At 38.0% G+C, this 11,477-nt stretch overlaps 1 protein-coding gene across 1 annotated transcript; it reads right to left on the reverse strand.

The window, feature by feature from the left end:
- Positions 1-1,362: 1,362 nt before the first annotated feature.
- On the reverse strand, positions 1,363-10,097 carry LOC129524138 (beta-defensin 125-like). Its single transcript, XM_055348680.2, has 2 exons — positions 10,040-10,097; positions 1,363-1,811 (listed from the first exon to the last, which is right to left on the reverse strand). The coding sequence occupies exons 1-2, from the start codon at positions 10,095-10,097 to the stop codon at positions 1,363-1,365; spliced, it is 507 nt and encodes a 168-aa protein (XP_055204655.2).
- Between the last annotated feature and the right edge of the window lie 1,380 nt (positions 10,098-11,477).

Genomic DNA, 11,477 nt, shown 5'->3' on the forward strand with positions numbered 1-11,477 from the left:
AAGGGGAGGCAGAGCATTAAGACAAATAGCTAATGCATGCGGGACTTAAAACCTAGATGATGCGTTGATAGGTGCAGCAAACCATCATGGCACATGTATACCTATGTAACAAACCTACATGTTCTACACTTCTATCCTGGAACTTAAAAAAAAATAATAATCAGCCGGGCACGGTAGCTCACACCTGTAATCCCAGCATTTTGGGAGGCCACAGCGGATGGATCATGAGGTCAGGAGATTGAGACCATCCTGGCTAACATGGTGAAACCCCTCTCTACTAAAAATACAAAAAATTAGCCAGGTGTGGTAGTGGGTGCCTGTAGTCCCAGTTACTCGGGAGCCTGAGGCAGGAGAATGGCGTGAACCCAGGAGGCAGAGCTTGCAGTGAGCCGAGATCATGCCACTGCACTCCAGCTTGGGCGACAGAGCTAGACTCTGTCTCGAAAAAAAAAAAAACTAATCAACTTTATAGTTAATAACCGCTTCTCTGTAGTATCATAGAAGACACTTACTGACCCACCTGTTGCCATACAAACAACAGTCACATGTGTACAGCCATAGAAAGCATAGAAACACTGCACACAACTAACACTCATGGACAGCACAGAGACCTGAAGAGGCATGTTATGAGGCTGCCATACTTGGAAGTTGGAATTCTAAGTGGAAAGAAGATTGGAAAGATAAGTAGAATTTGAGATGCAGCTTTTAATCTAATATGATGTACTCTCAAGGCAAGTCCCACTTTTATCTCTATCCAGTTAGATCAGTGCTTGTGCTGAATGAAAGAATTAGCTTCTGACTCTGTTAGTTACCAGCTAGAACCTTAAACAAAATTTGACGTCATGACACAGAAAAGTATTTAGGGTCAGAACTTACAATAAAAGGTGGAGGGTAGAGAAGGGAACATTCATCTGGAACTTTCTATATGCTTTTATATGTTCTCCTATATATGATAGTAGTGGGCCAGGCACTGTTAAAGTAAAACTTCATGTCTTAGTCATAATAGGCAGCTCCAAACAATGGTCTTCGTTTTTGTTTTTGGCATGGAAAAATACATAGACATACAAATGTTCACTTAAGACAAAAATTAGCTCGTATATTTGAGTACATTGGAGGAAGACAGATAAAGAATTTAAGTCCAATTAAGAGAATCCTTGTATCTTCTATACATTTCTGTCTACACATTTCTAATTGTAAGGCAACTCTCTTGGCTGTTGTGTTGGTAGTAGCAATTATGTCCATCCCCATGGTCATCCAATCCCTGATGGAATTTTCGTGGTGAAATTGGATTGGTAGAATCAGCTCTTTGGATATTATTTCCAGCAGTATTTCTAGTTCTTCCATACCAGAAGTAAATGTTAATTAATTATGAGTAAGAGCTGTCTGAGAAGGTGGTGGCATAGTCTCGGAAGTAGCGGTCTCAGATGGTGGCATAGTCTCGGAAGTAGCGGTCTCAGATGGTGGCATAGTAGTCTTGGGAGTAGTGGTCTCAGATGGTGGCACAGTAGTCTCAGGAGTATTGGTCTCAGGTGTCATGGTTTCTCCAAATTTAGTTGTGTCAAATGTTATCAGATCATTCAACATAGATACTGGGGAACCAGTAAAAGAGTCCACATCACTATAATCAAATGTTATATCCTCTAGGTGAATCATAGGAAATGCTGGTCGTCGAGTATATTCATGTGATATTATTATAGAAATGCAGCATGATAGCTTGTTCCTACAAAGAAGTATGTACCTTTCAGTATCTAAACATCGTCTTCTGCAATGTCCTATATTATTCTTCCAACATTTTTGGGGTTCAAAGATACCTGTAGAGAATAAAATATAGGTCAAGTTTTTAACTCTGGCATCAACATAACTTTTCATTCATTCAAAAATTTACACTGACTGACATCTAGACTAATATGATGTCAAGTACAAAAAGCCATTGAAAGAGACAAACAGGAGAACAAAAAGTGTATATTAAAACTGTGCTATGTGCCATCAAAGAAGTTGTATGGAGAAAAGGAGAAATGTAGAAAAAGAGAGGGACGGAGAGAGAGAGAGCATACTGAGACTGATACGAAACCTAGAAAGAAAGGATGAAAATGAAAAGCCCAGGACCAGATGGATTCACAGCTGAATTCTACCAGATATACAAAGAAGAGCTGGTATCATTCCTACTGAAACTATTCACCCAAAATTGAGAAGGCAGGACTCCACTTTAACTTATTCTATGAGGCCAGCATCATCCTGAGACCAAAACCTAGCAGAGACACAAGAAAAACAAAATTTCAGGCCAGTATCCTTGATGAACATCAGTGCAAAAATCCTGAACAAAATAGTAGCAAACTGAATCCAGCAGCACATCAAAAAGCTTATCCACTACGATCAAGTAGCCTTTATCCTTGGAATGCAAGGTTGGTTTGACATATGCAAATCAATAAATGTGATTGCTTATGGATAGCATTTAAAGTACAGAAATTGGTAAACCATGGTGGGTTGGAATAATATGAGAAAAAAAGAGGACTAGAATTAAATTCTAGTGAGTTTCAATATTAAGAGATAAGAGATCAGATAAGAGGAAACGACTTAAAAGGACCAATAAGATAAGTCAGATCAAAACGGGAGAATAAGACTCTAGAGTCTTAAAGCAGACCCCCAGCAGAGCAGAGCTCCAGCAAAGATTTGAATATAATAGTTTAGTTGAGAGACAATTCCTCCTTAAAAAAAATCAGTGGAGAAATGTAGAAATCAGGAGAGCAAGAAATCCAAGAAAAGGTGAGTTATAACCTGTTATTATCATGAGATCATCTATCAACTGCTGGCCAGCAGGATGGCTGTGTTCTGTTTGCTCAGAGGACAATCCCACAGGGAAGCCCAGCAGCCAGGCTACAAATAAGCCTCAGACTCATGGATGAGCCTGGGGGGCATGTTACTTTCCGTTATGTGAAATAGACACAAAAAGATAAATACCACATGTTTTCATTCATAAGCAGGAGCTAAAAAAGTTGAGTTCATAGAAGTAGACTGTAGAATAATGATTACTGGAGGCTGGGAAGGGAAAGGAGGATAGAGAGAGGTTGGTTAACAGATAGAAAATTACACCTAGATAGGAGGAAAAAGTTCCAGCATCCTATAGCAGGGGTCCCCAACCCCTGGGCAGCCAATGGGTACTGGTCCATGGCCTGTTAGGAACCAGGCTGCACAGCAAAAGGTGAACAGCAGGTGTACAAGCATCACCACCTGAGCTCCACCTCTTGTCAGATCAGCCAAGGCATTAGAGTCTCATAGGAGCATGAAGCCTATTGTGAACTGTGCATGTGAGGGATCTAGGATGTGGGTCCGTTGTGAGACTCTAATGCCTGATGACCTGAGGTGGAAGAGTTTCATCCTGAAACCATCCCCACCACCACCTTCACCTCGTCGAAAAAACTGTATTCCACAAAACTGGTCCCTGGTGCCAAAAGGGGTCCACTGTTCTATAGCACTGTAGGGTGACAGTAGTTAACAATCATTTACTGTATATTTTCAAATAGCTAGAAGAGACGATTCTGAATGTTCCCAATATAAAAAAATGACAAATGTTTGAGGTGACAGATATGCTAATTACCCTGATTTGATCATTACACATTGTATACATGTATCAAAATATCACTCTGCATCTTCTAAATATGAATAATTATTACACATCAACTAAAAGTAGAAGAAAAAATGGCATTTAGTTTTTATTAAAAAAAAAAAAACAAAAAACTTAAAAAAATGTTTAATTGGGCATCAGGTCCTGAAGGTGCAGTGTTACAGAAAAACCTTGAAGAATGAAAGGGTGCACAGTTACAGTAAAAACTTTGAAGAACTAACATCCATTTATGTTTTCTTCCCATAATAGCCTTGAACTGCAAATAAGGGAATTACCACAGGAAAAAAAAATATTACCAAGCCTCAAAGTTATTCTACATGAGGCTCAAAGGACCTGGACTATTTATCCAGCTTCCCCCGTAGTTGACAGATGATCCAGAGACAGCTGATAATTTTCTGGCATTTCTGGATTGCCCTGTACAGGGGTATTTCACAAGCAGTTGTTGAAAGACTGGAGATACTGACAGTTGCAAGTCGGGCTGATATGCATGAAAACAGAAAATGCATAAAAGGTTATGGGGAAAGTTGTATCAGATGTGACTACATTAAGCAGGAGAGGAGACTGTTTCTTAAAGGACAGAGTGGTCATTTTGTAGTCAAATACTGCTGAGAGGTTAAAAAAAAGATGAAGGCAGGAAAATGTCCATGCTTTTAGTAGTATGAAGGTAACTTCATACTGAGGAGAGCAGCTTCCGAGTGGTATGAAAAAAGAAACCAAATTGCAGTTGGTCAAAATGTGAATGAGAGAGGAGTGAATGCAGGACCTGTAGATGAAACTCTTAAGAAGTTTAGCTCCAAAGAAAAGCAGAGAAATAAATAACTTGTTAGAGAGCAATGTAAGGTTAAGGGAAAGCTTTCAGGTTTGTTTTGAAGAACGAGAAATACCAAATGGTGCTTGCAAGCAATGAGAAAAGAAACAAGCAGTCTGGGCGCAGTGGCTCACACATGTAATCCCAGCACTTTGGGAGATCGAGGCGGGCAGATCACCTGAGTTCAGGAGTTCGAGACCAGCCTGGCCATGGTGAAACCCTGTCTCTACTAAAAAATACAAAAATTAGCTGGGCAAGGTGGCGAGCACCTGTAGTCCCAGCTACTCAGGATGCTGAGGCAGGAGAATCACTTGAACCCGAGAGGCAAAGGTTGCAGTAAGCCAAGATCGTGCCACTGCATTCCAGCCTGGGCAACAAGAGCAAGACTCCATCTCAAAAAAAAAAAAAGCAGAAAAGGAGAGATTAATATAGAATAGGGTGATGAGATGACAGAAGGGCACAGTCACAAATTCACACAGAGCAGACTGATCTTTAGATGGAGAAGACACGTTTCTCCATTTATGGCAAAGGGGACAGAGGAAATGAGTGAAAACTTCCTATTTGAATTGTTTAAATAAATGGGGCATGGGATAAGCTGAGGGGGAGAGCCATGTAGAGGAGAGGAGCAGGAAAATAAAAGACAAATAAAGGTCAGGACAAAATAGTTGTCTAAAAAAGAGGGAAGATGGCTGGGTGTGGTGGCACAAACCTGTAATCCCAGCACTTTGGGAAGCTGAGGCGGGTGGATCACAAGGTCAGGAGATCGAGACCATCCTGGCCAACCTGGTGAAAACCTGTCTCTACTAAAAATACAAAAATTAGCTGGATGTGGTGGCACATGCCTGTGATCCCAGCTCCTCGGGAGGCTGAGGCAGGAGAATCACTTGAACCAGGGAGTTGGCGGTTGCAATGAGCCGAGATTGGGCCACTGCAGTCCAGCCTGGTGACAGAGGAAGACTCTGTCTCAAAAAAAAAAAAAAAAAAAAAAGAAAAAGAAAAAAGAAAGAAGGTTTATTTACAAGAGAAATGCAGTAGGATTTCCAAGCAGTGTGACTACTCATTTGAGGGGTGAGGATATAAATCTAAAGGGAAACTAGTGTGCTGTATTGTATGTTCATTTATCAAGCAGTAAACGGCATGATCATCTTTCTCAAGACAATTGCCCAAGGAGTACCTAGATAAGTGTATTCTAGGCAGAGGAAGCAGCTAGAGATAAGGCTCTATGGAGGAGGAAGCCTGGTATATGTGCAGAAGAGCAAGTAATTTTCTACACAACCTCATTTGAACTGAATGTGATAATATATATAAAACATATATAGATGTATGTATGTATGTATATATTAGGCTCACAATAATTTGGTTTATATTTTATCCTCTGGGAAATGTTGGCTCTAGTCCAACTTCACCAATTATTTATTCTACCTTCACTCTTCTAGAGTCATTTATTCTATCTTTGTTATTTTACTGGCTCGATTTTACTTTGTACTTCGTGGAATTTTCTATAAGTTTCAAGTCTAGACCTTCCACTTCTTTTGTGCAAGACAGACTCTAACCTTGCTTCTTCGTTCCTCACATCTACAAAGATTTATACCTTAATTTTTTTCCTCCAGCATTATCCATACTTGAAATATGTCATCTTGGCTCTCTTCTTCTCCTTTGTCTTTGAATTGCCTTGTTCTGTGAATTATTCTTCAAAATTGTTTCTCACTTACATTTCTTTCTACTGTTTTTAAATTATCCCCTCCATTCTTAAATTAGGCTATAGTCACACAGTCATCAAAGTTTTGGGCCCTTGAGGTACATCTGTGAACTAAACAGACAAAAATCACATGGAGCTGACTTTCTAGCAGAGGGAGACAGAAAATAAAAAGTAAATGCACTCCCTGCTAGACTGTATGGTTTACAGACTTAAATCTAAGACCTGAAACTATGGAACTACCTGAAGAAAACATTAGGGAAACACTTCAGGACGTTGGTCTTGGCAAAGATTTCTTGGGTAAGACCTCAAAAGCACGGGCAACCAAAGCAAAAATAGGCAATTAGGATTACATCAAACTAAAAAGCTTGTGCACAACAAAGGAAATAATCAACAAAGTGAAGATGTAGCCCACAGAGTAGGAGAAAATATTTGCAAGCTATCCATCTGACGAGGAATTACCAACCAAAAGTATATTAATATAAGGAGCTCAAAAAACTCCATTGCAAACAAAAACAAATAATCTGATTTTAAAACAGGCAAAAGATTTGAATAGACATTTCTCAACAGAAGACATACAAACAGCCAACAGGTATACATAAAAATATGGTAAAAACATGGTAAGGATGGTAATTTTTAAATGTATATTTTACCTTAATAAAAAAGTACATTATTTTGTAGATGAAAAGGTGACAAATGGTTTGCAGAAAGAAGGTAGAATAGATTTAAGGGTAATAGAATATTCATAAACAGGAGTTGCACAAGCCTGTGTAACAAGGTGATGATTAAACAGCTTGAAGGAGGTAAAGGAATTAGTCACACCAGTATCTGAGGCAAGTACATTCTAGGCAGAGGAAACAAACGAAGCTCTATGGGTTGAGTAAGTCTGATATGTTTGGGGAAGAGCACTGGGGCCTGTGTGGCTGTAGTGGAGTGAACAAGGACTGTAATAGTAGGAGATGAGGTGAGAGAGGTCATAAGGGCCAGATCCTGCAGGGCCAGGTGAGCCACTGTATGGACTCTTGTTACCGCTCTGAGTATAGAGGGGGCCCTAGCAGAGTTTTGAGCAAAAGTACGTGATCTGACTTCCAGTGTAAGCGGATCATGCACTATGTGTCTTCACAAGATGGTAGAAGGGAAGAGCAGAAGGACAGATATCATGAGGAAGCTATGGCAATAACACAGGTGAGAGATGATGGTGACTAGAATCAGAGTGGTAGCAATGGAGGTGACAAGAATAATTGCATTCTGGATATAATTTGCAGGCAGATGTAATAGACTTCCTGATAGATATGAGTGTCATAGGATATAGAAAAATCAAAGATAATTCCAAGAATTTGGTTTTAGCAGTAGAATGATGGCAATTGGGAAAAATTCATAATTTTTTTTTCTAGAGTGACAACAGTCATTTTTTTCAAAGAACTTCAGTCTGGAACTATTATGTTGTTAGGACATGTGATCTTCATCACCAGTATCTCAAAATCCTAAAATTAGAAATATGACTAGCAATTGTATGTTTCTAAGTAGGGGAGCCATCTAGCCAAAACATTATCCCATGTGTGGAGTTCTTTCTAAAACATACCAGATATATAATCAGCTAGCATCAACTTAAAATATATCTATGGATAGCAGTCCAGTGATAGCTTGGCTTGGTAAAAAGTTGCTTCACAAGCCATCAGGTGCTATCTCACTTGAAAACACATAATATAAAGCCCAGAGAGACTAAATAGCTAAATTTCAAAACAAAACCTATAAGAGAACACAAAAATGAAAATCTCTAAATCAAAAGAAATGAAAACTACCTCTCCAAAATAAAAGGGAAAGAGAGACACGGACAATTTGCAGAAAAGTTAAATATACATTAAGCATGTATTTGAAGTTCGACTTCCCCATTACTCACAGACATAAATAAAAATTAAATATTTATATATAATATTTCATTTTTAGGACTTGGCAAGTATTCAGAAATTGATAATACATGAAGCTGACAGAAAAAAGTACATCTCCAGGAATTTTATGCTGAATGATTTATGTATAAGAAAGGTTATACTAGCCATCCTTGTCTATAAAATGTAAATGCACTTATTTATGCAAAAACAATTTGGCTAAGTAATTTAAACAGTATCCATTCTATAAAATTTATACAGTCATTGGAAATACAGTTTTTGAAAATATTTAGTAAATGGGAAAATACTAATAGTATAATAGAAAATTTATAAGTATGCTATACATTTTTATTCAAATAAGAAAACTGAGGAAGAACAATAGATCAAAAATATTTTGTCTCTTTTAACTTCTTTACAATTTTTTTACTTCTTTACAATTTCAAAATTTCCAAATTTTCAACAAATACAGCAGTTTATAATCAGAAATGAATATAGATATTAATTCTGTAACTCACATTACATCAACATGTGAATCAAGACATAACAGATCATAGGCACAGTTATAACCATCTAATAGACATGAATAGCATCTTTCTAGGCAACATATAACACCTCCAAATTTAACAAAAGCCAAATTTCTTAGTATATAAAGATAATTAAGAAAGTTTAGAAATCTAATGGACTGGATGTTCAAACTCATTTATAACTAAAGTGTCATGAATTCAAACATCAGGACATCATTTTCACATATTAGACTGTAAAACTGAATGTAGTAGAAAACTGAATGTAGTAGAAAAAACAAAAAGGACTGATGAGGGTGTGGGAAGCTGACACTCTTGCAACTGGTGATAGGAGAGAAGAATAGTTCAGCTTTTCTGGTAGGTGGTTTGACTGTGTGTGTGTGTGTGTGTGTGTGTGTGTGTGTGTGTGTCCACGTGTCCAGTCATAAATGAAAAGACATACATTTGTTTACAAATTTTTCTTGCTGAATTGTTTTTGATAATTAAAGACCTATTTTTCATCAGTAGCGGAGTAATTAATGTGAGGCAATTCATCTGCTCCTCCTCAAAGTTTTACTTATTGATTAAAAATAATGAACTAGGTTTATGTATGGATAAGATGTCTCTAATATATTGCTAGTACATTGCAGAACAATTCACATGGTGCATTTGCAATTGCATTTTTTACAAATCTAAAAGGTATACACATGCAAATATAAATACATTTGTATTTGCTAGGATATATAAGAAATTGGTAACATTGATTGATTCTGAAGGGGAAGACTGAAGAACTGGTATTCTTGGACAGACAAACATTTTTCTTTTCCTTAAACCCTATAAATCTATCGATTGTTTGATACATAAGTCAATTGCAAGTATTATTTTTTAATAAAAAGTTAACAATTTTCAAAAGTAGCATTATTAAATAGTGGAAACAGACTGTTCCTATTCATCTAAAATTAGAAGCTCCCCATTGGTCACTAGTCTGTCTATCCTGTCTTCACTCCACTTATTTCCACTTCTACCCCAAACATATATATTGTCTCTTCCATATGATAGTGCTACAGAATCTACAAACTGTCAATGGACTTGTTCACCGTACCTAAGAACATGAAAGTGAGGGCCTCCCTCTGAAGGTACTCTCCGGGCAAAGAAGAATTCAAGATGCTAGGAGAACTAATAGGACACAACAATGAAATAGATACAACAGAATAATCAAAATGGAAGTGAAGTGAGGCTGAACTAACATTGGATAGTTATGTAGAGAGAGAGATAGGGTGGCTCAGAGCATTAAGGAAATTCTTGTCTTTGGAGAAATGCCTCAGAGGACATCCCAGCTTGCTAGATGCCCCTAACAGAAAGATTCTCAGAGACTAGGGGCATGGAGCTGCCAAAATACGAGCATTCTGCTGCTTTGTTGGCCCAGATTTTTCCTGCAGATTCCCTCTCTTCCCATCATGATACCAGGGGAGCCCAAGGGCAACAACTCATCCTAGTCATCATCTCTGCTTTATAGGGTTCCATTACCTTTGGTCACCGGAGTTAGCAACCCACAGATAATGAAGGTCAGCATCAGGATATTCATGGCTCCTGGGAGAGAGGAAGCTGTGTGTCCTGAGGAATACAGAACACTGCACAGCAAGGAATTTAAGTGGTCACCTTTACTGGTCTATCATGGGTGATGAACCAGAGAAGGGGAAAATGCCATGCCACCCAGATCACCAGACTATTAATTTGCAACACTGAGTGTGCATGATGCAATAATGTCTGCTTCTAGAAATTATTAAAGAAAGCTGAGGCCTTATGAGATAAGCTATTATCCCGTAGAACTGTAAGGTCTGATGGAAAGAAACAGCCCCAAGAGGAAGTTTTTGTTAACTTTAGATGGGCTCAATTGTCCTTCTCCTCTGTCTGTATGCAGCACTTTGTACATACCCAATGACAGCAGAATGGTGTGTAAAGATATCACTTGTGGCAGTCCAATAGCTTACAACATCCGGTATTCACCTTTTCTTCTGAGTGATCACCCCAATATGAATTCCTGTGAAACAAGAAAGACACTTTTTAACTAATAAGTTCATAAGATTCCATCAATTATGAGACAGAAGGAATTTGGAATGAAAATAGTGAAAACAGGAAAACAGGTTTTATTGGTGCTCTTCTTTTTCCCGTTCTGCTGTCCCATCAACTCTTTTCCCTCATTCAGAAATACAAATAAGAAACGAAATATTGAGAGAGAGGAAACATTTTAAAAGGAGAGGGAGAGAGAAAGAGAGAGAGGAGAGAGGCCCAATGTAACATTATGCCCCCCATCCCCACTACCAAAGGAGAAAAATATAGGAGACATTTGTGAAATTGCCCAGTAGGAGTGATCAGCATTTTATCTCCTGGAAGAGTTTGCTGAGCTGTATTTCTCCCACATATGTTTAATACCACTAGATACCAAGGAAATCAGGAAAATTTTAAAAAAATTTTCTAAACAGCTGCACTGTTTAGAAAAAAAACTGTAGCTCACTGCCCGTGTTCATTTAATTTTACATTAACATGCTCTGGAGGCTGACTGATTTTCAGTGTGAAAATACAATATACAAACTGTTCTTGGAATTATTTTTAAACAGAACTAACATCAGAATCATCTGAATAATCAGAATCATCTATTTTGGAAAAAACCGGATTCATTAAATGACTCTTTGGCCAAAAACTGTTTGAGAACAATGTTAACATGGGAATGCTACGCTTTCTAGAATTTGACATTTTCAGCGATCAAGAATTTCTATATTTTGTAAATGGAAATACCACTGCTAACAACAAGATGCTATAAATAGAATGATGATTTGTGTTTTCAAAGTCGATATATTAGAACGATGTGAAAATAATAATAAAGGCGAGATATTTTGTGGCAAAGTTATCTCAGGGTAAACCCTGCAGCTGCAAGTGCCACCAGCGAGTATTCTGGGTGAAAATG

Source organism: Gorilla gorilla, chromosome 3 (genome assembly GCF_029281585.2).
Source record: "Gorilla gorilla gorilla isolate KB3781 chromosome 3, NHGRI_mGorGor1-v2.1_pri, whole genome shotgun sequence".
In the NCBI taxonomy this organism is placed as follows: Eukaryota; Metazoa; Chordata; class Mammalia; order Primates; family Hominidae; genus Gorilla; species Gorilla gorilla.